The sequence below is a fragment of the Ursus americanus genome, chromosome 24 (assembly GCF_024610735.1).
Source record: "Ursus americanus isolate L20-20 chromosome 24, mUrsAme1.1.p, whole genome shotgun sequence".
Classification (NCBI taxonomy): Eukaryota; Metazoa; Chordata; class Mammalia; order Carnivora; family Ursidae; genus Ursus; species Ursus americanus.
Genome location: NC_142150.1, coordinates 45,216,732 through 45,242,449, shown reverse-complemented (window position 1 = coordinate 45,242,449; position 25,718 = coordinate 45,216,732). Strand labels below are relative to the sequence as shown.

General features: G+C 63.5%; 1 protein-coding gene across 4 annotated transcripts in view; it reads right to left on the bottom strand.

Annotated features, from left to right (window-relative positions):
- The window catches only part of OSBPL5 (oxysterol binding protein like 5), a 55,179-nt gene that overhangs the window by 9,112 nt on the left and 20,349 nt on the right, over positions 1–25,718 (bottom strand). For all 4 annotated transcript variants that reach the window (XR_015721481.1, XR_015721480.1, XM_087855116.1 and 1 more), the window contains exons 2-11: positions 14,750–14,903; positions 12,520–12,602; positions 7,460–7,540; positions 7,080–7,181; positions 5,889–6,092; positions 5,110–5,194; positions 3,222–3,393; positions 2,825–3,020; positions 1,602–1,786; positions 867–948 (exon numbers count right to left, since the gene is read on the bottom strand). Coding sequence is in view for 2 of the 4 variants with exons in the window: in XM_087855116.1 (XP_087711242.1) it covers positions 867–948; positions 1,602–1,786; positions 2,825–3,020; positions 3,222–3,393; positions 5,110–5,194; positions 5,889–6,092; positions 7,080–7,181; positions 7,460–7,540; positions 12,520–12,602; positions 14,750–14,903 (1,344 nt within the window). In the remaining 2 variants the exon portion in view is untranslated. The remainder of the gene's footprint in view (positions 1–866; positions 949–1,601; positions 1,787–2,824; positions 3,021–3,221; positions 3,394–5,109; positions 5,195–5,888; positions 6,093–7,079; positions 7,182–7,459; positions 7,541–12,519; positions 12,603–14,749; positions 14,904–25,718) is intronic.

Below are 25,718 nucleotides of genomic sequence, written 5' to 3'. Positions count from 1 at the left end.
CCCCATTGCAGGGCGAGCAAGCTCTCATCCAGGAGAGCCCTCCTCCTGGGGCTCAGACCCCCCAATCTGGTTGGAAGCAGCTGGCCGCCCCTTCATGCCACCCGCCAGACGTGTCATGTCCAGCTGTGTGTGTGTGTGTGTGTGTGCACACGCGCGTGCACGTACGCATGCGTTTCCCCCGGAGACGGGACTCCATGAGCGATCGATCGGTGCCTGCAGATGCCCTGGGAGGGACGCCTGCGGCCGCCCTGGTAAACCACATCTGCACTCAGACCTGCCATGTGACTCTGGGCCCCTCGCTCGCCTGCCCACCCCCACGCACACCTGGACCTCAGTTCCCCATGTGCACAGTGAAGTGGAAACAGAATGATGCTTTCACACTTGTGCTCCATGGAACCCCAGGGCGCCACGGCAGCCAGGGAAGGGGCGGGGCTGCAGGCTGCTCCTGTCACTAGCCACCCCCCAGCACCCTCTGCTCAGCAGAGCCTGAGTTGTAGGTTCTCAAAAAGGTTTCTATAACTACTAGCCACACCATGAAAACCACAGGTCCCAGGGGCCCCTCGAGGTGCAGGGTTGAGAGCCCCTTTCCTAGCACCACGGTGTGTGGTCGCTGTTTCTCAGAGGTGTGGAGGTCCCCCTTGGGCCCTGCAGGGAACCAGGACCACCCCTGTGGGCCTGGCCTGGCTAGCGGGTCCCTGGGTGGTCGGTCAGGGTGCTGCCCCCATCTCTGAGGACCGGGGGCCACAGCGGGGACCATCAGGGTCCTTCCAGGCCATGTGGGGTCGGGGTGGCCCCAGGCTCTCCGAGGGGCAGGGAGATACGGGGCTGGGCAGGGGAGTGACGACGTGCTGGGCCTCCCCTCTTACCTTGGGTTTCTTGTAGAAACCGGACAGGTACCACTGCAGCACCAGCTTGATGCGGCTATAGGCGTCCCCCTCCAGAGCAGCCCTGGGACAGCACAGGAGAACCCCTCACTCCAGGCCGGTCCCCAGCCACCTTCTTCCCAGTCCGCCTTCCATTCCACCCTCCACCCACTGGTCACCTGGGCGCCTCCTGTCCTGCCCAGCCCCAGGTCAGTGGGGAGTTTCTCCCCCTCCCATAGGGACCCAGGTTTTCCATCTAACCAGAGTGCTGGGACACACCGGGCTTTGCTGGCTCAGGCCTGGCAGGGTGCCTCTGCCTCCAGGAAGGCCTCTGAGAGTTCCTACCCTTACCCAGCTCCTCTGTGCGGGCTCCTGAGCCTACAGCTCTCTCTCCAGCCTCTATGGCCTGCAGGTACAGCTTGAGGGCACTGACATCAGGGCCCAGAACTCAGGACACTAGAAAGTGCTGGGGGCTGCCCTGTACTCACCTTTGATGGCTGGGGGCCCTGACCTGACACGCAGCTGCCCCCCCTCCTGCCTCTCGACCAGCTCCTCCTGGGACTGGTCTTGCAGACTGGGCCCACTAGGAGGCTGAGCCAGCAGGACCGTGGACTGAGCTTAGCCTGAGGCCCTGGGGCCCCTCCAGAAACATCCGTGCGGGGGGGGGGGGGGCCGGGGCCGAGGGAGGCTGGGGTCTGTGGGTGCACATGGGTGCAAGGGGCACCCCTGCTCGCTCACCTGGACAGCAGGTCGGCGTGGTAGTAGTAGTCAGAGAGCTTGTCGAGGAAGGAGCGGGGCTCAAGGATGAACGTGGGCAGCACCACGCGGGACAGGTCCATGCCTGGCCGCAGCTGCTTCAGCAGGACCCACATCAGACTTTTGTTCTCTTCCGACACGGTCTCCACCTGGGACGCTTGGCCCAGCTGCTGGCAGAGGGGCTGCGGTCGGTCCCCCAGCTCCATGCTGCCGCTGGGAGCCGCCGGAGGTGGGGGGGATAGCGGCGGCTGACTCTGGCTGGAGGAGGCGCCCTTCTGTGGCCTGGCCCCCGTGGCCCAGACGCCTGTCTTGCCCTGTCTGACCCCTGGCCAGAGGGGCACGTATGGGCCTAGGCCGCTCCTGGAGGAGGGCTGGAGCTGGATTCGGGCCCAGGAGGTGGGAAGTGTCCGGGCTGCCCGTGCGCCCTTTCCTGCTCCCTAGACTTACTCCTTGCGATGGCCCCTGGGCACCTGCACTGTGGGCACCCCACCTTACAGAGGGGCCAGCTGACTTGCCCAGGTTCACACAGCCGGCCGAGGTGGGATGTGAACTCAGAGCTGTCTGTGTTTGTGGCATGACGGTAGCCACCCAGAGAAAAAATCAGTATCTGTCACCACCCTGCTGGGCTGCCTTTGACAAGCTGTCTGCCTCTCTGCGTGGGCTTGCCTGTCCTGAGGTCTCCTGCCCGGCCTCCCCAGGTTCCCCTGTGGAGCCGAGCCTTGTCTGTGCTCAGCCTCTGTAGGGACCCTCGCGGGCATCATTTCCCCCCATCACGGTCCTGTCCCTACTCCAGCTGCCAGCCTCACGGTGCTGTCAGAGTTGAACTGTCCATCCAACTCCCATGTGTCCTGAACCCCCACCTGGCCCTTCTCCATGGCTACCTGGGACCAAGGCCTCCCGAGAGCAGCTCCCCCCAGTAGGCCCGGGGGCTTCTATCTCCACCCCTTGGCCTTCTAAAGGCCTCACCTGGATGCCAGGAGTGCCCGCCTGAACTGCCCCAGGGGTTTTCCCAACACTCTCAGCCAAGCCCTCACAGCCCACCCACACTCTCCAAGCTGTGGCCGTCCCCATCTGCTCCCCCAGCCCATGGGCGCTGCAAGCACCCCCCCCCCCGGGGGCCAGCCAGGCTCTGTAGCCTCCAGCGCTTCGGGGAGGTGGGTGAAGTACAGGGCGACACCTGGTTCTCCAGGGCGGCGGGCTCTCACCTCCCCAAACTCCTCGTGGACCTGCTCCACGTACGTGGTCCCCCTTGGCACGGGGCCCTCCAGGGTCTCCGACTGGGCGCTCCCGCTCTCGTTGGTCTTCCCACTGTGGTCCTGGGTCTCATTATCCGACTCCTCTGCGTTCTCTCTCTCCGACTTGTCTGAGAAAGCATCGTTCTCCAGGGAGGACCCATTCAGCCTGGAGGGGCAGATGGCGTCGTGGGTGCCCCCACCCCTGGGCAGTGAAGGAGCCAGACTCCTTGTTGCTTGGCCCCCCGCCCACATACAAGGAGACACCCCCGTGTTAGTCCCAGTGACAGCCAGGTCCTGGGGTCCCTGGCAGGCAGGAGACCTGGGCTTCTGGGAGGGGCCAACCCTTGCCCACCGCACCCCTGCTCACGGGCACAGGTCCTGGTCATGGATGGCAGCCGAAGCGGGCAGCCCACACAGCGAGGGGGGCGATGCGTCCGGCGAGGACCCGGGCTCCCCGTCGCGGCCCTGCCTGCACGTGCTGAGTCTCAGGAGGCTGGAGCAGCGCAGGGCCAGCTCCAGGGCGTCCAGCCAGCAGCGGCCTGTGGGGCAGCACGGGGTGAGCCCACTCCAAGCCCGGGGGCGCCCCTCCTCTGCCAGACACCCCTGTCCCTTCCCCTCCTCCTAGGTGTGCGCGGGCGTCAGTGTGTGGTGCGCAGACGTGAACAAGGACGGGGCCTAAGCTGGCAAGCCCTGATGAGGGAGAGACGCGTGCCTGGAGGAAGATGCCCTTCCGGGGATGCTCACGGCACTCCCTCAAGGTAACACCTTAGCGAGCCTCGGAGCCCGAATTCCACCCAGACACCTGCAGCTTCTGCGAGGGATTTGGGGAGGAGGGCCCCACCTCATGAGAACCGCCTGCCACCAGGTCTCAGGGGGCACAGGGGGCTCCCGCGGGCCTGGAGCACAGGCCCAGAGGGTGGATGGCAGGCTGGGGAGTGGGCTGGGGTGTCCCGGAGGGAGGGCAGGCCAGGGCCTCAGACAGGCAGCTCCAAAGGGTGGAGAGTGGAGGGACCCGGAGGGCAGTGGGCAGACCCAGAGGCAGAGTCGGTCGAATCCTCCCATCCCTGCTGTTCCTGGTGAGGGCTGCCAGGGGGTTCGACCAGCACCACCTCCATTTGGTGGGGGTGTTAGCAGCTGTGGGGACACGTGTCCACCAAGGTGCCCCCCTGATGTCCCGGTGTGATTACTAACATGGCCCTTCCACTCACAGGGGCATTTGCCCCATTAAGTGTTCTTCTGGGGAGCGTGGCTGGGGCCTGGCACAGGGAGGCAAGGGTTTGCAGGGATGGTGGCCCTAGTTCTAGAGGGTTTCGCTGCAGGCCCAGCCTGGGCTGAACATTTGTGGGGGCAGAGGAGGGGGTGACAGGAGCAGCCCCTGCAGGACTCCGCAGAGCAGGGCATGCTTTGTGGTTGCCATGAAGGACTAGACACCCTGAATGCTCTGCGTCCTTTGAAGCCCATTCCAAGGCCTCTCCCCATCCTCCAGGAAGCCCACCCTCATACCCACAGGGGCTGTGGGCCCTTCCTTCCTGCTCATGGCCCCCCAGTCCATCAGGGACCCAGCTCATGCCTCAGCCCCATGGGCCTCGTCTGACAGCTGCTTTTCTCTCCCCCCAGACTGCGGGCTCCGTGAGAGTGTGACCAGTCCCTCCGGAGTGTGAAAGTGGCATGTGTCCACCACGGGGTGGTGTGGCACCAGCAGGCGGGCCACCAGCCCCGGGGGCTCTGGGCCCTGAAGGCCTGGAAGGAGGCAGCTGCATTTACCCGGAGCAGCCACCGGAGGGCGCTCCAACAGCATGCGCTGCATCTGGGAGTCGGGGAGACTCGGATCCCCATCCAGGCCGTGGCTCTTCCGTGCCGGCAGGTGGGGGGGTGCCCGTTTTGTCACGCGTTACACGTGGATGGTAAGGATAGAACCAACCCATTCAGTGGTGCCCAGCGAGCACTTGGTGCACAGGAGCTGTGATCCGGCGACTTTAAATCGGGTCATGGGATCGTCCTAACAACTGGGGAGCTGGGCACTATTGTTCACGTTTTACTTTGGGGAAACTGAGGCTCGGGGAGGTACGAGCGAGTCGAGTGGCAGGCCTGCCTGGCCCGGGCCCAGTCTTGTCCCTTGGCATCTGGCCGCCTCCTTCTCGGGGGGCAGTGGGAGGGCCTGAACAGCGGCCACGGGCACCTGGTGTGCAAGTTAGCCGGGGTGCCCATGTCGCGCGGGGTCACCGGGGAGCCCTGCAAGGCAGGTGGGGACTCACCGTCTGACTCAGAGGCGGCCCTGAAGATCAGGTAGCTGCTGGGGAGGGGCTGCGTGATGGAACCCACACTCTCGCCCTTGGGGCCCTGGGGAGACAGACCTGGTGTCACCTGGGAGGGACACCCAGGGACAGCTGGACACACAGGTCACGTGGCCTCATGCACACCCACACTGACACACACACGGCCGCAGGCGCCCAGGTGGGGTCAGGCGGCCGGCAGCGAGAGAGGAGAACGAGCGCCTGGCTCCGTCCACGGCTCTCCAGCTCTGAGCTCCCTGTTTGGAGGTGGCCAGACTCAGCACACGCACATTCACGGTAACCAGTCAAATTCAAATCTCAGAGCAAGAATACAGCTTTGTACAGAAGTATAGCCCACGCAGTATTGGGACATACTTATATAAAAAAGAACTATTAGGTGTGTGTCTGAAATCCTAATGGAACTAGACATTCTGGATGTCGACATTCTGGATGTCATCTGGTAGCCTGACCCCCGTTGGTCGTGGGCTGGGCAGCTCCCAGTTAGGAGGCTGGGTCGGGGAAGTCTGGGCTGGGAGCAGCTGCTCACACGGCCCCATTCCTCAGCCCCACTGCGCACTCCCCCTGGAGGGCCAGGGACCACATCTGATCCCCAGCCACCCAGAGAGCCCCCCCAGGGCCCCCAGCCGCTGGCTGGTGATGGGCCCATTGGGAACCCGGAGATTCCCCTCCTGGCCGCCCCCCAGTGCCTGTCTCCCATGGGGTGTCCCGCCAGGCCCCACTCCTGCCCCGCCACCACGTACCTTCACGGCCCAGACGGACTGGTCCAGCGGGTGGAAGAGCTTGAAGCAGAAGCCGTCCTTCTTGGAGGGCCGCTCGATGAGCTCGCAGCAGTGCAGCAGGACCGTGCCCACCCACTGGCCCACCTTGGGCGTCTTGTAGATGAGCAGCACCCCCGGCTTCAGCACACACCACAGTTTGGTCCAGCTCTTCAGGGTCCCCCGGATCTGCGGGGAGGGCGCCGCTGTCGGGGAGGCCCACACCCCGGGGGCACCTGGACAGTTTGGGGGGGCGGCGCTGGGCGGCGGGCAGAGTCCTCCTCCAGCTTGTACGAGGAGAGCATAAGTGAGAGCGACAGAGGGAGGCTTCGAGGCCAGGGTCGAGGCCCTCCTGGGGTCCCGGGAGGAGCCAGCCAGAGAGTGACCGTTGTCAGCTCTGTAACTCGTGGAACTTGTCATTTCTTTTCTCATTCCAAAGAAACACTCACTTGCGTACCTCACTTTTTATTCATAATTTTGTGGGGGGAGAAAAGGAGCCCAGGTCCCAGGCAGACGGCCACAAGGGCCCAGGTCCTCGGCAAATGACCAGCTGCGGAAAGGCCTGTCCTGTTGGCCCTCTGAGGCAACCCCAGGATTCGGCAGCTCTCCCTCCACCACTACGGTGTGGAGACAAGTCCCCGGGGCTCAGTGAGGTCTGAACACGGGCCTCTGACCCCAACCCGAGAAGCCAGAGTGCAGCCTCCCCTCCTCTCTGCCCCAGCCCAGGGCTCCGCGCACATCCTGGGACCCCCATCTGCAGGCCAGGGCCCCCACCTCAGCTGGATATGGGGTCTCTGCAGATTTAAGGGGGTGAAGATGGGGCCACATTGAGTGGGGTGACATTTGGACACACACACAGGGGCCACGGGAAGGCAGAGGCTGGAGGGGTGCGTCCAGCAGCCCGGGGAGCCTGGAGCCCCTAGAAGCTGGGGGAGCAGGGAGGGTCCTCCTCTAGAGCCTCTGGGGGCCTGGGGCCCTGCCCCCAGCTTGATCTCAGGTGCTGAGCTGCAGAACTGGGAGGGAGGGGATTCCTATCTTGAAGCCCCCAGCCCGTGGTCCTATGTTAGGGCCGCTGCAGGACTGACACAGATCATAGTCCCAAACATGCCGAACTGCCTCCTGAGTGGCTGTGGAGGTGGCCACGGCCGGGACACCACACCAGCCTGCCCCGCCTACCTTGAGGCTGTCAGCCATGATGACCACGCTGGGGTCCGTCAGGGCACTGAACAGCTGCCTTGTGGCTCGCTTCTTCTCCTGCCGGTAGTTCTCCTTCTGGGCCTGGACCCCGGGCACCCAGCGGGCGGGTCAAGGGACAAGGCCCTGGCTGGCCCCCGCCTCAGCTCCTCCCACCCGCCAGCGCCCCCATGGTCTGGCCCGGGAGGGGGGCGAGGACAGGGGCAGGGAGAGGAGAGGAGAGGAGAGGAATTGGGGGGGGCTGGGAGGTGGCCAGGACGTGGTCTGCCCCCTCCCTTTGGCAGGCGGGGGCATGGTGACCTCACTGGCCCATTCCCCCAGCACATGACAAACTTGTGTCCCCTTTTTGGGCCCGTGCCCACCTTGAGAGCTTCCTTCCTGGTGACCTTGGCTGTTGGGGACACACATTCCTTGTCAGACCCATTGTACAGTCTGTACTCTGCCTGTGGGGGGGGGTGCAGAACAGGCATCAGCATGCGGTCTGGGGCTGCAGAGGGCTGGGGGGCGGCCAGGTGGGCCTGAGGTCCGAGAAAGGTGCTCCTGTCCCTCACGGCGCGACACCCTCTGTTCGGCTCACCAGCAAAGCCGGGAGTTGGGGGTACAGAGATGGAGGGCTCGGGGTAGCCAAGGACAGCATGTGGGCGGGAGCTCAGAGGTGCCCCGAAGCGTCCACCCAGCCATCGCCCTGTGCCCAGCCTCTGGGCGGGGGGCCACATGTGCGGTGCGGACTCCCATCCCCGGTACCCTGGGAGCTGCTGAGCGTAGGCCCGGGCACCCTCCGGAGCCTGCCCACGGCAGCGGGGAGGCAGGTGCACCGAGGAGGAGGCTTGGCCCCCCAGGCCCGCTGGACGCGCTCCATGGGCCGTGAGCAGCAATCAGGGGTCTGGGGCTAGAAGGGGCCGTGGTCCTTTAACAGATGGGGAGACGAGGCCCGGGGATGGTGAGGGTAGTCAGGAGAGGAAGCTAGGACTAAGGGCTAGAGGCAGGGCAGGGCAGAACATGGCCCAAATCCTGCCCTCTGCCTGTTTCTGCACAGCCTGTGAACTCGGAATAGTTTCACATTTTTAAGTGGTTGAAAAAAAAGTCAAAAGAATAATATTTTGTGAGACGTAAAAATCATATGATTCGTGGCTGCTTTTTCTGTGACGGCAGCACGAGTACTTGAGACAGAGCCATGGTGACCACGAAGCCTCAGAGACTCACTCCCGGTCCCTTCCAGAAAGAGTCGGCCTGCCCTGCTCTGCTCTCTGGGCCGAGTGCCTGGGTGTTCTCGCCATCGCTGCCCTGAGCCACCAGACAAGGGAGAGAGACCCGGTGGCCCTGAGCCCCCTGGCCTGCTGGAGGCATGGGCCCAGTCACTGTCCTGTTCGACTGACTGGGAAACTGAGGCCTGGAGAGGGCAAGCAACTCCCTGCGAGCCAGGAAGCGGCAGGGCTGGGGCTTGCATCATCCAGCAGGCCAGTCGCGCCGTGTGCCAGGCACAGTGTCAGGCACTGGGGGTGGAAAGGACAGGCGGGGCCCCCACGAATCCCACAGCTGCGAGAGCCGGGCTCGTTCTCATTCTCCACGTCCTGCAGATGAGGAAACTGTGGCACGGAGAGGCTCAGAACCTGCCCGGGGTCACACAGCTCACGAGGGGCCGAACTGGGGTTGATCACAGGAGGGACACGGGTGCGGCAGGGACTCTGCTCTAGAAGCAGTGTTCGAGATGAAGCCTGCTGGGTCCTGCACTGCCGGACGCTGGCCGGAGGCAGCCTCGGGGCCGGAGCTGACCCACTAAGGTGCTCCCAGGGGTCCTCCTGGGGAGCTGGGCCTCTCATGCCCGGCGCCCCAGCCCCCTGCACACAGGCTGTGCCCCCAGCCTGGAAAGCTCTTCCCTGTTGCCGGGAAGCCCCTGCTCCCTCCTCAAGGCCCACCAGCCACTCCCCAGGAGGAAGACGGCTGTGCCCCTCCTGCCGGCCTCAGACCCTGTGGACGCACACCTGCCCTTGGCCGGCCCGGCACCTCTTGCGATGACAGCCACGCAGACGGTCCTGTTTGTCGTCTGCAACTCCCGCCAGGGGCCCTGACGTCCCAGCACACCCCGGGCATGGCAGTGGGGAGCTTGGTAAGCATCTTGAATGAATGAATGAATGAATGAATGAATGAATGAATGAGTGAACCAGCCGCCCAGCTCTCCTCCAGGTGCAGCCGAATGCAGCTGTGCTTGATTTAGGCAACAGAGGAAGAGACACAGGCTCGGGGCCTGGGGGCGGGATGGAGCCTCGGTGCCCTGCATCCCCGCAAAGCCACTTGGGCTCCGGTCACTGCAGCCCTGCCCGCCGGCTCCTCTGTCCTCAGGGCCACCCCGGGACCCTGCCCAGGCCCCCTGGGCCTTCTGTGCTCTCCTGCTCACTGCTGCACATCAAGGCCCAGCACGGTAACACGGCACGGTAACACGGCAGGTAACACGGCACAGTAACATGGCAGGTAACACGGCAGGTAACACGGCACGGTAACACGGCAGGTAACTCGGCACGGTAACACGGCACGGTAACACGGCTCAGAGCTCGGACCTCCAGAGTCTGACCACAAACGCGCAGCCTATGAAAGCGACTTCAAGAAACCGCTTAGAACGACCTACAGAACAGGAGCTGCATTTGCAATCACACATCTGACAAGGTCTGGGGTCTAGCATATACAAAGAGCTCTTACAACCCAACAACAAAGACAATGCGATTTAAAGACAGGCAGAAGACCTGAACAGACTTTTCTCCAAAGGAGTCCTACAATGGTCAAGAAGCACACGCACAGATGGTCAGTCATTAGGGACACGCAAATCAGAACCACAGAGAGACACCACTGCATACCCATGGGGACCATGACAACAGCGATCAAGCAAAAACCCGGAAGACCCACGTGTGGTGTGGGTGTGAGGAAGGGGAGCCCTCTCTCATTGCGGTGGGGTCATAAAACAGTGCAGATGCTGTGGAGGAGGGTCTGGCAGTTCCTCAGAAAGTTAAATACAGAATCCTGAGACGTCCCCGGGACTCCGGAGCGACCACCCGGCCGCAATCCCGCTCTTCGGGGCTCCAACATGGTCCCAGGAGCTGAAGAATGAAGATAGCCCAGATGCCTACCAGCGGATGAACGGACCAGCCAGGCATGTGCCGTCCACACCCGGAATAGGACTCGGCCCAAACAGCAGCGGGGCTCGGCTACACGCCACGACTTGGGTGAAGCTCAGATCACGCCCGCGGAGGGAGCTCACACGCTGCATGATTCCTTCGCCACGAAACATGCAGAGCGAGCAAATCCACGGACACAGGAGGGGGAGTCAGAGCTGCGGGGCTGGTAAGGGGGCGCGGGGAGGGCTCGGTGGGGTTTCTGGCCGGAGGACGGGAATGTTCGGGAACTAGATGGAGGTGTGCTTGCACGGCAAACGCACTGAATGCCCCTGAACCGGGCACATACAATGGCTGGTTTCAGGGTATTTGCATTTCACCGCACAAAAAAACACACCATCTCCATTAGCTGGTGTCTTTTCCCAAGCTGCGTCTCCCTAGGCAGCCCCAAGTCGCCCTGAGGAATCGGGGGTGCATGGAGCTTTCTCCACCGCCCCCCAGGCACTGACGTGTGGCAGGCTGAACTCGTGCTGTCTGGCGCTGTCTTACCCCCCAGGATGAATGCGCCAGGAGGGCAGGAGGCCGCGCTCTCGGGAGCACCCCCCACCCCCGCACCCACGGCCCGAGTGCGGCTCGGGCGCCACCCAGACCTAATTACCGGCATCTGAAGTTTGAACCAAGTCACGTTGTCTCTGACAGTGTGTGTATGTTTTATCGGGTCACAGAAGGACACAACGATGTTTTCAGTGTTGTTATGCCATAAGCTTGTACCTTGAAAAACTAAATAACCCCAGTGCCAACTGACAGATAGATTAACAAACGTGGTCCGTCCATGCAACGAATACTCCTCAGTCTTTTAGGGCGGGACACGCTGACACCGGCCACAGCGTGGATGGACCTGGGGACGTGATGCTGAGCGAAACAGGCCAGACACAAAGGGACAAATCCTGCAGGATTAATCCACATGAGGTCCCTAGAGTCTCCAGATTCACAGGGATAGAGAGTGGACGGCGGGCGCCGGGGCCAGGGGAGGGACGGGGGTCAGTGTCTCAGGGGGATGGAGAGTGGACGGTGGGTGCTGGGGGAGGGATGGGGGTCAGTGTCTCAGGGGGACAGAGAGTGGACGGTGGGCACCGAGGGAGGGATGGGGGTCAGTGTCTCAGGGGACGGAGTTTCATTTGGGAAGATGAAACGTTCTGGTTACGGATGGGGAAGGCTGCACAACACCGTGAATGTACTTCGTGCCCCTGAGCTGTGGGCTGAGACTTGGATAGGTCGGTAAATCTGGGGCATGTATATTTTACTGCAGTGAAAGATGAAAATGAATTCAATTGAATAAAAATAAGTACGTAAATGCACGTGCTCTGACTGCCCGACCAGCAGCTGGCAGCCCTGGGGCCCAGGAAGGGAGAAGGGAATGGCAGGCTCCGCAGCGGGGCGGACCCCCCACTCTGGTTTCCTCTTCGCCCGGGCAGACACAGGGACAGACCACGAGAGCCACAGCAAGCCCTCGTTTGATGGACGGGGACATGAGGTCCCAGAAGAGTGAGGCAGTCACTCGAGGTCACCCGGGGCGCCGCAGGTGGCTGGACGGGGGGCAAACCTGGGGTCTGTCTGCACTGCTCCCCAGCCCCATCACCAGAACCCAGAGCCACCAACCTCTGTCAGTGTCCGGGGCCCCGGCTGCCCCGGCCTGAGACCCTCTTGGGGACAGAAGGGTGTGCCTAAAACCCCACGTGCAGTGCCCGGGGCCTCAGCGCCCTCCCTGGACCCAGGTGCTGCCTGGAGGGGCACAGCCAGGCCCGAGCCAAGAGGGGCTGGCCTGGGAAGCATGAGGCTGGTGGGGAGGGGGTGGGGGTGGGGGTGGGGGTGTGCGTGCGTTTCCAGAACTCCCCCCACCCCAGCAGAGGGGCGTACCTTGTGGAGGGAACAGCAAGGCAAAGGCAGAGGGAGGGAAGGCTCATCCCTCAGTGGTTTCCCTACAATGGAAGGGCTCGGAGGCCTCCCTCTTACGGTGTTTTCTATCCCCGAATGCCGCCTAGCAGCCCACGGCCCTTGTCCAGTCCCCAGCCTCCCCGGCCTGAGTTATGCCAAGAAGGGGGCTCCAACAAGCCAGCTAACAAGCTTTGTTTCTGACTCCATCCCTCGTCTCAGCCTCCAGATGTGGGGTTCACAGCTGCCCCGTCTGGCTCACATAGGCTGGGGGTGGCAGGCTGGGCCCGGTGTCCCTGCTCCCACGCCACCCCCCCCCAAGCTACTTTCTATTGTTCCCTGGGCAGACTCCCTGTCTCTCAGTCCTCCCATGGCCAGACTCTTACCGGTGGCCCCTTTGTGGCAGAGCCTGGGGTCGGGGGCCCTTCATCCCTCAGCAGCGATGGGCCATTGGGCTCCATGTCCTTCCCTGAAAGAGAGTGGCTGGAGTGAGGACCAGGGCGTGGCGTGGGCCAGCCCCCTGAGTGCGGCCGGTGAGGGGTGGGCACGGGCTGCCTAGGCAGGGTAGGAAGCCAGCAGAGAGATCGAACACCACCAGCCAGGGTCCCTGCGGGGTGGGGCCCAGGAGTGGAGGCCCAGCTCCCACGATCTGCAGGAGGAGCCCAGGCACCCGGGGTGCTGGTGCCGCACATCCAGCCCCCCCAGCTTTCCGAGGAAGAATGCGGTGTCTGGGTTCCGAGGCACATGGTGGGTTCAAGGTGCCCGGACCACGCCTGGCCTCCCCTCTCGCCCTGATGCTCTGGCAACTGGGCTCTTGGAGGGAGGTGGCCGGACACGGTCCCTGTCCCCCAATCTGGCAGGTGTCCATTTCCAGCTTGGCTGAGGAAGAGGGAGGGAAGCTCAAGGTGTCTGCATTCAATCCGGGGGAAACAGTCATCCTTCCCTAGCTCCATCGATTTTGAAAAGGGTTTCCAAAGCAGGGTTTACAGGCAGGAAGATGAGGGGTGGGCTCAGAGGAGGGGCGACAGCTATGCCCTCCAGCTTACTGCTGGGTCCCCGTGCTGGGGGAGAACCATCCGGGTGGGGTGGTGAGGACAGGCGCCCACAGAACGAGCCCCGGTGGGGGCTCTGCACACCCACTTCCTGGGGCCCTGGGAAAGGGCTGGGGGGCTGGGGATGGAGCGCCGTGCTCTGTGGAGAGGCCAGCGTGGCAGCCTGAGGAAATGGTTCTGTCCTTGGGGGCCTAGGTTCCCCTGGAGCAGGAAAGGGCCCAGAACAGCGGCCACTCCAGGTGCCACGGCCTCCCTGCCCCAGCCAGGAGTCTCCCTTACTGCCTCCATTTCTGCATCCAGAAAGCACCCTGCACCCCGACCCAATGCCCGGGCATGCGGTGAGCTGGCGGTTTCTGCACTTCCAGGGTGCCCTTCCCTCCAGGCCCCCCTGACTCAAGGGCTGTCTTGGGGGGCTTGTCCTGCACTGTCACCTCCATGTGGGCGCTGCCTGCTGGCCTGGGAGGATGGGGGCCCTTGGAGCCCCCACAGGAGTGGCTCCATCTCAGTGGCAGTCAGGAGGCAGGCACTGGCTCGTCTCCTCTGTCCACACCCACCTCCTCACCACCTGGAGAAGGTCGCTGCCTGCTGGGTCCTGCACTGCGTGGGCCGGCCACTCTGGGGACCAAAGACCCTGAGACCGGCCACCAGCTGGGACCTGTCCTTTCCCTCCCCCTGCTCCTGAGAGGACACGGCAGCAGAGAACAGAGGTCGGATATACTTCCCCAGGCATCCCATGCCCCTGGCCTGTGTCACCTGACAAGGAACATGTCATGCGGCCTGTTTCCATATCTGCTTGTGAGATTCTGGGTGGGAGGTCCTCCCGGCTCTCCAGGGGCAGGACGGACACTGCAGCTGGGAAGGGCTCAGGCATCTCTCTCCTCCCTCCCAAGACAGGCAGCGGGTGAGGGGCAGGCGGGCAGGTGGAGGTGAGGTTTCCCAGGACGGGAGGAAAGGCAGGCCTCTCTGAGAGCAGCAGCAGTCTCAGACACGCGGAGAGCACTTGGCTTAGACTCTGTTGGGCGGGCCTGTGAGGAACTGGGTGACGGGGCAGGGAGCACCAGCAGGTGCAGGTGACCTTGTGCCCCGTGGGCTCAGTGCTTTAACCACCAGTGGCATGACAGCCCCAGTCTGGACTGCTCCCTCTCAGAGCCTGGGACTCCCTTGCAGCTAAGAGGAGGTACTGATATCCCCATTTTACAGATGAGGAAACTGAGCCCCGAGAGGTCCTGTCGCTGGCCCAGGGTCACCCAGCCGGCAGAACTGGGGCCGGCACTCAGGCTGCCTGTCCCAGGAGGCTAGGTTGGGGACCGCCCCACAACACTGTCTCTCCAAAGACGAGCTGCCCCCAGAGCCTGGGCAAGGGAGTCCCCTGCCGACCTCCACCACCAAAACGGCTTTGGCGCCCTGCTGGCCTTGTTCATACTACCCAGCACTAGGACCTGGGCGGCGGTTAGCCGAGCAAGGCTGTCGCCCGCCCTAGCCAGAGGGCACAGAGAGGGGAAGAGACCTGCCTCAGGTCACAGAGCTGGGCCACGAAGCCGGGAGGACCTGAGCCGGCGCTGACCTGGGCTGAGGGGGCAGAGCTCATTTTCTCCGAAGAGCAGGTTCCGGCTGAGTTTCCGGGGGTCGACTTTCTGGGGGGTGGAAGAGGGCGGACACAGCGAGAAGCGGCGGCGGAGAAAGGCCTCCTCCTTCATGGCCTGGGTGCTGGGAGGCTTCTGGAAGGAAGGAAGAGATGAAGTCACACCTCACGCAGAGAGCAGGGGCGGCCCCAGGGGCTGGCGGGCATCCTCCCACCCACCCTGGCAAGGGGAGCAGAGGCACTTCCGGGGTCCGGGGTCAGTGGCAGGGGTCACCCCGTCTTATAGTCAGGCCCTCACTTGGGAGGTCTCAGAGACAGACGAGGAGGGCCTGGGCAGGGGTGCTGCGGATCAGCAGGGGGTGGTCAGCCCAGGAAGACCACTCCCAGGCTTTCCAGGGCCCCCGAGGGAGGACGGGGAACCAGCCCGTGTCCCAAGCCAGGCTGAGACCAGCCCTGCCAAAGCGTGGCCCATCACAGGTGTGGGAGCACCCTGCCCCCAGGCCCAGCACTAAATTGGCTCTGTAGGACCCCGGCCCCAGCCATGTGGACCTGAGACGTGGCACTGACCCAGGCTGGGCCACCAGACTTTCCCTCCCTGGTGACGGAGCTGTAGGTGGGGAGACAGTCACTGATGCACACGGGGGGCGGTGGGGGGCGAGGGCTGCCCCGAGAGAGGGGACGGAGGCCCAGAGCACCAGGGGGAGCTGGCCCGCCCATCCCGCCTGAGGCCACTGCCGTGAGACAGCCCCCCACCCCCCGCACTCCCTCGGTCTGCCTCCCTCTGCTTCGGCTCCTCCTCGGGGGTCTCTGCTGCTGGTGCCCCGACAACTTCACTCAGAGAGACAGCACAGGTGTGCCTGATTCACACTCTGCCCAAGCCCCGGGCCTTCCTGAACGAGCTTTCTTCCCGCCCCAGGCCCAGCCCGAAACAGCCCCAGGGCTGCCCGGCCCACCACTCCTGAGCGGGCCTGGGCCTCCTCCTGATCCCCCTGCCCCCTCCCAGCCCGATGTGCAAGCAGGTGACCGGTGACGGTAAGTCCCCAGCGCTGTTGGCCCATTTTAAAGATGAGGAAATTGCTGCTCGGGGAGCTGAAGGCCTTGCCTTGTGGTCACGGCCTGCGGGGCTGGTGGCGGAGAGGGGCCCCCCTGCTCCTACTCCTGTGTTCTGCCCACTCCCTGACGACCTGCTCCGGAGAGGCCCACTGAGCCGGCTCTCCTCCAGGTCTGGGGCTGAGGGCCGCCTCCCTGGGTGGGCCCATGGCTTCCTGCCAAGCCCAGGACAAAGGCCCCATTTCCTCCCAAGGCCCTGGGCCTTCAGGGCAGGGCTGGAACACACGGAGACTTTCAGGCTGTAACAGGGTGGGAAGGTGGACTGGGCAGGGCTTCAGGGGCATTTGTGGCAGCCCCAGACCCTCCTTTGCGTCTCCTGCCTGGGGTCAGAGTGAGGGGCTCCCAGTCCCTCCAGACCCTCCCTTCCTAACCTTGTCACCTGGCTAAACTTGTTACCTTCGTGGTTTTACAGATGGGGAAACTGGTTTCGGAGAGGTTGGCATTTTGGCCCAAGGTCACACAGCTACTAACCGGCAATGCCCATGCGGGAGCCACCTGGGACTGACTGCAGAACCCGGCTCCCGCCGGCACTCCCACAGCCTCGGCTTGGCTTCCAGCAAACCCGCTGCTAGGCCAGCAGGGCGGGCGTCTGGGCGGCCCAGCTGTGCTGTCAGCGGACACCTGCAGCCTGCCTGGTGAGTCAGGCAGGGCCTGGAAGGGCCTCCAGGAGAGCGATGAGGCCTGATGGCACAGGTAGGCCTCCCTCACCTGCAGCCTTGCCTCTCCTAGGAGTTAAGTCTTGCCCGCATTGCCTGGGACCAGCTCACAGCGCTGGCTCGGCTCCCCAGCGGGCCCAAGTGCCCCGGCCCCACCCAGGGCAGAGTGGAGAGAGTACGAGGATCCTGGCTGCCTTCTCAGACCCTATCGAGTGCCTTCTCCCCGTACTGCTAACGGCCAGCGGGACTCGAGTCTGTGAGCTCCTCCATCCACCCATGTACTACAACCTCCCTCCCTCCCTCCCTCCCTCCCATCCATCCACCCGTCCACACCATCTTCTCTCCTCCCTCCCATCCTCCCCTCCACCTATCTATTCATCCACCCAGACACCTACCCATCTACACCACCCTCCCTCCTCCCTCCCTCCCCACCATCCACCTACCTATCCTTCCATTCTCCCACTTACCTATCTATCCATCTACCCAACGTCCCCATCATCAACTCATCTGTCTATCCATCCATTCACTTGCCCATACACCATCCATCCATCCATCCATCCATCCATCCATCCATCCATCCATCCACCTATATCCATCCATACACCATCCATCCATCCATACACCATCCATCCATCCATCCATCCATCCAAACATCCATCCATCCATCCATCCATCCATCCATCCATCCACCTATATCCATCCATCCATCCATCCATCCATCTATCCATCCATCCACCTATATCCATCCATCCATACACCATCCATCCATCCATCCATCCATCCATCCAAACATCCATCCATCCATCCAAACATCCATCCATCCATCCATCCATCCATCCATCCATCCATCCATCCATCCATCCATCCAAACATCCAATCACTTATCCATCCAGCCATCCATCTGCCCATTTGCCTATCTATCCGTCTATCCACCATCTGTCTGCCCAACCTCTCATCTCCCCCCCCCTCCCTCCCTCCTCCATGACCTTTCTAGCCAGTCAGCTGAGGAGCCTGATATCCCTCCTTCCCTCCCCACTTGCTCTCTACCAGCCCAACGATCAGACCCATCAGAGGTGACATTCAAATGACTCAACTGCCGGCACGGACACCCTCCGGTCCGAATGCAGCGTAGGTGTGCACCAGCGGACATCCCCTCCGTCCTGACGCCCCACACCACTGCTTGGGCCCCCGCAAGCCGCCTCCGACCTGCTCAGACAGGGAGGGCAGCACTCTCACTCAGTAGGGCTCCAGGGTCTAACACGGCTCTGCTGAATTCATACCTCCCTTGGTCTTCCCACCGCCCACCCCGGCTGCTGTGGACACTGGGCGCTTTCTCTCTGCTGTGGTCGAGGCCGGGGCGAGGTGCTGGGGAGCGGATGTCATTTTGTCCACAGCAAAAGTAAATCCAGGTCACGTCTCCCCAGTGGCTGAACACGGTCCAGACTCAGTCCCCTCCTCGACCCTGTCCTCCAGCCCCTCCATGACCCTGCCCCTCCACCCACTCACTCTCACAGCTACACAGGCCCCTTTCTGTCCCTGGAAAATGCAGAGCCCGAGCCCGAGGGCCTCTGCCCTGGAACGTCCTCCCTGGAATGCCCTCGCCCACATCTCCGCCTGGGGGGGTCCTTCCCACACTCAGCTTAAATGTCACTTCCCAGAGGGTTGGCCCCTCTTAAACCTCACACAGGCAAATTCTCCACATAGCACTGGAGTTCCAGAACCTTCTCCCTGGTGATCCTTTCTCACTAACTCTCTTTCCCCATAGGACACACACTCTAGGAGAGGGGGTAGAGTCTGTCTGTCCTGGTCACTGTCTATCCAATGCATGCCCGGAGCAGGGGCGCGCAGCGTGGCTCAGGGCTTGGGGACCCTGGAGGTCCCTGGGGTGGACGAAATCCACATAACAAATGCCCCTGGGCCTCGTTCCTCCTTTTCTGCAGGTCAGGGGCGGGTCCTCAGAGAGGTGGCCAGGGTTGGTTTGGGGCGGCTTTCCCACACAGCCCCAGAGAGGTTCCTGTTCCCGCCTGGCCGCCAAGCCAGGTGTGGTGTGAGCACTGGAGAGCCCGGTGCAGCCGAGGACCGAGCCCTGTGCTCTGGACGCTGGCAGGAGCGGGGGTGGGGGAGGCTGCCAGGCTGCCAGCCAGGAGGGCCATCAACCCCATGCTGGGCAGGTGCACCTCTTCACCATGAAAGCTGAAGACTCACAGGCCCTGGCAGGGCAGCCTCCCCACCCCACCCCCCCGGAGCCCCCGAGGGGAGGGAGAGAGGGCGGAAGAAAGGAGAGATGAGGAAACAGACCCCCGCTGAGCCGCCTCCACCTGGGGCTGCACCCACAGTGGGCAGCTGTCCCTCACCGCCTGCTGGGAGGCTCCCCAGCCCTGCTGGGCCGCTCTCTCTGGTCTCCCACCTGGGGCATGAGAGGCCCCGCCATCTGTGGGCCATGGGTCCCCCGTGGGGCCAGCCCAGAGCAGGCAGGTACAGGTCAGACTCTGCCCCGGCCTGGGCCAGCCCCGCATCCCTGAGTTCAAACACTTGTTTGGGCACCTGCCAGGTGACAGGCTCTCTGATGCTGAGCCAAGGCCGACTGGCAGACCGCAGGGCCTGGGGAGTGGGCACGGAGCCCACCCCCCCGCCCCAGGAGCCGGCACAGTGCCCTGCCCCCCACTGCAAGCTGCCTCCTGGGCAGTTTCCTGCCTCTGAGCACCATCCCCTCCACCACCACCCAGACGCCCACCTTCGGGCCAAATAATGGGATCCTTATAAAGAAAGGGCACTGGTGCCTTATCAGGCTCCACAGGCGGGACGCACGGCCTGGTTATCTGGGCCAAAACTCGCCAAGCCTCGGCTCTCACTGGGAAAGGCTGAGGCGGAGAAGAAATCTGGCAGAATCCAACAGAATGGACTCACTTCCCATGCCCCCTGCAGGCGCACAAGTGGGGGCACGATTCTGACCACATTCCTCCCCCCACTGCACAGAGGTCTGGACACCACGCAGAGCTGGGGAGAAGTGTCCAGTCTCTGCTGGCTCCGGGCCTCCACTAGCCACGTGGCCCCCAAGCCGCTGTTTGTAAATGGAGGTTTCCTCTCCATCACTGGTGGGGTCAGGAGAAGCAGGCGCCTGCGGTCTGGCCACCGCCACTCACGGGGCTGTGCCTGCACTTTTGTGTGAGTCCAGGGGCTTGTCGAAGGCTGTGGGGAAAACGCTCCGAGATCAGAGAAGCCCAGGGATGAAGCTACATAAGGCCGGCCATTCGGTTCTCCAGCCTCACGGCCGGTGGACAGGTCAGCAGGCCCCAAGGCTCATGACCATGAGGACCCTGCTCCAAAGCCCCCCATGGATGCCTCCACATGGTCGAGCCCAGCAACGACGGCCCTTCCTGAGAGCAGACGCCAGCAGAAGTTTCCAGAAGCGTGCTGGGCTGCTGCCCCCAGGCGGCACCGACCACTTGGGCTCAAACTAGGCAACGTGAGCACCCCCACGGGAGCGGCAGCCTCTTCAGAGCATGCTGGCATGCATTTCCGGGCATGGGAGCCGGTCCCTCGGGGTCACCCGAACACCCATCCCCGACGTGTCTGGACTGGTGTTTGGGCCCTAAGGGGCTCTGGAGCTGGGGTGTCTCCAGTCCATCCGTGGTGCGATGACCCTCAAGGCGCCCCTGGGCTCCTTCATACGTGTCATCCCACCGGATGTGATGCTTATGGCACGGAAGAGGCGGGGGGCGGGGGAGCGGACCTCATCATCTTGTTTTAAAGACGCAGAAACCAAGGCCCCAGAGGGAAAACGGCTACTGTAGGGCCCTGTGGCCTGAACCGTTCCCAGGCCCTTTCTGGTGGTGCCGCTTCAAGCCGAGTCCCGTCTGTACTCTGGAGAGCCGAGCCCAGGGCCAGAAAGGAGGGGAAGGGGCCAGGCTGGGGGAGGGTGGTGACAGAAGGGGGCCCTCCCCCGGAGAGATACTTCCCAGATAGGGCCATGGAGTGTGGCTGAGCCCTGGGAAGAGGGCAGGAAGTGGCTTGCTGGCCTGGGCGTTCTCAGGCTGACTCAGCTGGGTCATGTGGCTGGGGGATAGGGCCAGGCCCTGGCACCCGCCCACCTGGCCTCCTGACCGACACCTGGCCAACTGCATGCCGAGTGCCCTGGTCAGCCAGCCCGGGCACCGCCCACTTGCACGGTTCCCACCCAGTTCTGGGGAGCCCCAGTCCCCTGGCGGGACTCCACGTGGTCCCCCACAGGCCTGACCCCACCATGTCTCTCCCTGACCCTGCCCTCTGTCCTGACGGAAAGGGGACTGATTTTCAGATGCGGATGGCAGCCTGGCGGTACTGCTCTCTGGGGCAGGGGTGTGGTGGGGAAGGTGGCCGGGAGAGGGGGCATCAGGAGCCCAGCTAGGAGACCCAGGTCTGCGGGGGTCCCTGGTTCATTCTCCGTGTCCACTGCTGAAGCAGGGAGGTGGGTCTGGGCCCCAGAGTGACGTCACGTCCCCTTCCAGGAGAGATGCTCACCGCCTGTCTGGGGGCCTGTCCTCTGTCTAGAATCCTCGCCCCCCCAGGTCACCGCTGCCCTGCTGGCCGCACGGATGGACAGGCAGTTAGGCGGCTGCCACAGGGAGAAACGTGGCCGATGCCGGGCACACCGCCGTCTGCAGCCCTACTCATCTTCCCTCACTGCGGGGCTGGAGCCCGGAGTGTGGGCGGGCAGCTCTGATGAGAAAGTTGGACAAACTGGGCCACGGGCTGCCGTGAGCCAAAGCTCACGTGCGCCTCACTGTCCCCGAGGCTGGGACTGCAGGAGGCAGGGTGCCCATGGTCGGGGGCGGGGGGGGGCGGGCAACGGCTGAGCTCAAGGGAGCCCTGGGGGCTCCGGCAAGCCTACACGCTCCTCCAGACCCCTCCGCCTCGGTCTGTCCCACTGCCCACCCCCACGCCACCCTCTGCAGCTGCTCCTGTCGGGTGACTCTGGGGTCAGCCAGTAGGTAAGTGTGTGGGCCCCTCCCTGGAGGAGCCAGCAAACGGAAAGGACAAGGACATGGGGCAGGGGTGGCGGGGTGGGTGTGCAGGGTGGGGGGAACCAAGGCCGGGGCCAAACCCTGCTGGGGCCCTGGGAGGGGGCATCAGCCCTCAGCTGAGCAATTGGAGCGGGCACAGGCAGGGACCCACCTCGTGGAAGCCCTGTCAAGGATCTCCCTGTGCAGAGGGGAAGCCGGCCCAGGCCCCTCCACAGCCCCCCACGCTGGACTCAATTAGCAGGCTGAGCCTCAGGACGAGGGAGGGGATCGTCCCAGGGGGCCCTCCCTGCTCAGACGGCTGGGTTCCACTCTGCGTCTCAGGACGGGGCGGCCTGCAGGGATGCCCGGACGGTTCTGCGCCCTCTCTCCCGAGAAAGGTGTCCTCACTCACATGGCTCCCTCACGGGTCGTCTTAAATGCCAGCCTGCCTGGCCCCAAGCTGCTCGACGCTGGGGGGGAGGCACCCTGGCATGCTCAGGGAGACGTGCCCCCTGTCTTGAAGGACCCCCTTTTCATAGCCCCTGGTCCTGTGCTGCCGGGCATGTGGGGTCTGTGGAAATCTGATGTCCAGTCTTCCTACAACATAAATCCCACCTGGGCTGTGGCTGAGGCTGGTTCTGGGACATAACCGGAGCTTCATGACTGCACGACGTCCACCAGCCCAGCTGGGTCTCAGGGCCCTCCCCAGTCAGAAAGAGGGGCGGCCTGGACCCCTGGGATGGGCGCTGTCCTCCCAGCCTCCTGCTGCACGGCATCAAGCCAGCAACCGGGGGGCTGCTGGGGGCTCCCAGCTCCCCATCCTCTGGGCGTGTACCAGCCTACACACACACACACACACACACACACACACACACACACACACACACACACACATGGGAGAACCCTGACCAATACACCTGGACACTATGCTGCTTGCTCTTCTGCTGTCGTCACCAACAGGAGCCCCACCATGAGAACAGAAATGCAGCAGTCGGGGGAGACCAGCCACTCATCTTCCCGGTGCCTTGGTCTCCTCGTCTGCAACGGGCTGATAACAGCACCAATCCACAGTGTGACGGCGAGGCTACCCACTTGAGAGAAGGCTCGTAAAGGGCTTGGGAGAGCTGCTCGTGCACTGCTTGCCAACACACGTGAACTATTGCTGGGGGTAACACTAAGCCCTAACGGAGTAAGCCTGGCGTTTCAGGAGCACAGGGGTGCCGTGGGCCCCGGGAAGCCTCGGCGCCAGGGCCCACAGGAACCAGCACGGGCTCCCCTCGAAGGGAGCCGTCCACGGGGAAGCCACAACTCTGGTGACATGAGGCTGAGGGCCGGGCTCCAGACAGAGCTGGAGCGACCAGGTGGCTGGGCAGACGCGCACACGGCGACCCTGGGTTTGCCTGTGGCCCGGGGGAATCTGGGCTGGTGGACGCCGCGTAGGAATCATGCTGTAGTCACGTCCCAGAACCGGCCTCGGGCACGGTCCAGGCGGGATGTCCTTGGAACCCCGTGGGATTCCTGCAGACCCCTGCCCAGCTCCCCATTCTCCGGCTGCGGCTCCCTCCTCCCACGTGAGCCTCTTTGCTGTCTGAGGTCCGGCCCCGGGAGGGCTGATATGAACAGAAGCGTGATCAGAAGTCTGGGTCAACATAATTGAACTTACACCAAGAACTATTTAAAATACATCGCAGAGAGAACACACGTCCGATGGCCACCGATTCGATACACAATTCTATTGCTCACTCCTTAACGCCCATCTGGCTTCGGACTCCACAAAACCACGGCCATGTAGGTCCCCAGGTCCGGGTGAAGCCTCTTTTCCTAACCAACCCCCCAGTCTCTCCTCTACCGGCAACGAGGCTCCAGATCTCGGCGGGAGCAGCTCCCGGCCTTGGACAGAGCAGAACGGCAGCCCCGAGCCGCCCCCTCTGCTCCTGCGAATGACTCCCAGGCTCTCCCAGCCTTAAGACTGGGCCTGTGTGCCCCACCTCCTCACTTAGAGGAGCAGCGCCCCCGCCTTCCTCCCCGGCCTCTGGATCTGCACGGCCCGGCTGAGTCCCCCCCCCTCAGCAGGGGCCACCAAGGACTCATTACGTGTGAGAATGCCAGCCAGAGCCGTGACCACTCCCGCCAATGGCAGAACGTGCAGGAAACCCCTGCTTCGGGATCGCCTGGAAATGAGCAGCACCCAGTTTCCTCCAGGAGAATCCACACTGCGACGGGACATGGACCCCAGACTCCCGTTTGCCCTAGCACGGCCCAGCCCCCCGCCCCATGGTCCCCCGCACAGTGGGGCTTCCGGAAGGGCTCAAGCTCATCCGTGCCTAGCACTGCGGTGGAAACGGGTTTTGTACGGGGTTTCGGGGTTCGGTCACCACGTGAGCGGCATGCAGGGACCGGGAGGCCTGGCTTCCCCGGATTGGGAGGTGAATCCTTGTATAAACTGGAAACTCACTCCTCACCGACCGGTCCCGTTCTCACACAGCAGAAGCTCCACCCACGTGTGCACGCCACCCCTGCACTGTGTCCTCACCGGCACCGGATGCTGAATGAGTCAGCAGGTGGGCAGCAGGCACGATCCCCCCACTTCTGCCTCCCACTCTGTCCAGGGGCTGGGAGGATCCACGTCTTGAAAGCAAAAAAGACCCCAAATGCTCCCTTTTCCTGTCTTCTCTCCATTCCACAGATGCAGTAACTGAGGTCCCGAGAACAAGCTGACTGGCGCAGGGCACGTGGCTGGTTAGGGGAAGCCCCCAAATCGCAGGTGATGCTGGGCCCCTGGCATCACCCCCACATCTGCTGGGACGGTCCTGAGAGCCAGAACAGGAGGTCCAGGGACAGAACGTCCGCTGGGCTGCCTGCGGACTCCTTGTTGTACCCCCCGCCTTCCCGGCCCTAGAGGTCAGCCCACTAGCCTGCCAGGGGGATGGCCGTCCTTCGTACCTTCACCTCCAGGTCCTGCACGCAGTGGGTCCAGCCGAGCCTGGCCCCGAGGGTTTGTGTTCATTGGGGGAGCAGCTGGCTGCACTTCCCCTGGGCGAAGCCGATGGGGTCTTGCATGGCCCCAGGCCCCTTCCCTTCAGCCTCCAGCATGAGGCCTTACTCCCCCGCTGACGGGCCGGGCAGGCAGCTGCTGGGGTGTGAGGGGCAGCCCTACTTTCCAGGCCCTTCTGCCGGTGACCCCGAGTCAGGCTGTGGGCAGCCCACAGTCCTGGCTTCCCCCCGCCCCTCCCTGGCGGCGTGTGGGGAAACTGGTTCTGTCTGAAGTCATGTGTTTGGCGCAGAAAGTGGGCCTGCGAGTCCGGCGGGGCCAAGCACCCTCTTCCCGTCCTGCCACAGCAGGGGACAGTCCAGAAAGGTGACCTGACATCTCCAGGATGTGGTGGCCAAGATCGCAGGCCCCCAGACCCGGCCACCAGCCCCCTTCGCTCCCTGGACCCGGCTGGACCCGTGAGCCGACCGTCCCAGCCCAGCGCACAGCCCGCATGAGGGCACCCGGCTTCCCGCTGGGCAAGTGTCACAGCCTGACCCATGAAACCTGGGGGGCCATGCTGAGGGTCCCCAAAAAAGTCAAGAGAAACAAAAACAGGTCCAGATGGCAACATGAACACATGTGTTCGAGACAGGCAAAGCGTGGTCGCAGCCCAGCCGCGCGCCGGCTGATGGAGAGACACACCGTGGCCTGTACTCACGGGGCTCGCACTCACCCGCGAAAGCAGTACAGCCCTGAAGGCCAGCACTCAGCAGGACTGTCGGAGGACGCGGTGCAGGAACGCAGCACCCGCAGCTTTAGGTGACGGGCACTGTGTCTTCTTTAAAAAGCTTAATTTTCACGACGGAGCATCATCCCTGTGGGACCCTGGCTCACCCCAAGTAGGGGTGACCCAGGACCCACAACCCTCTCTCTGGGAGCGCGGTGGGCACAGCGGAGACCATTTTACAGATGTTGAAACGGCCGCCATCCAGCCCCAAATCCTGCTGCCCGTGAGCTGTCCGTAGAGTCACGGAGACGTGGAGAAGGGTCCACAGACCCCTGGAGAGCCAGGGCCCCGAGGCTGGGTCCCCCACAGCCATCGGGGCTGAGAACCACCCCCCCCGGCGGTCCCCAACATTCTGAGCCCCACATCCCAGTCTGTTCGCGGACACACTGCTCACTCTAGGAGATGACAAGTTCCAGGGCACGAAGCACCCCCAGGCACCTCA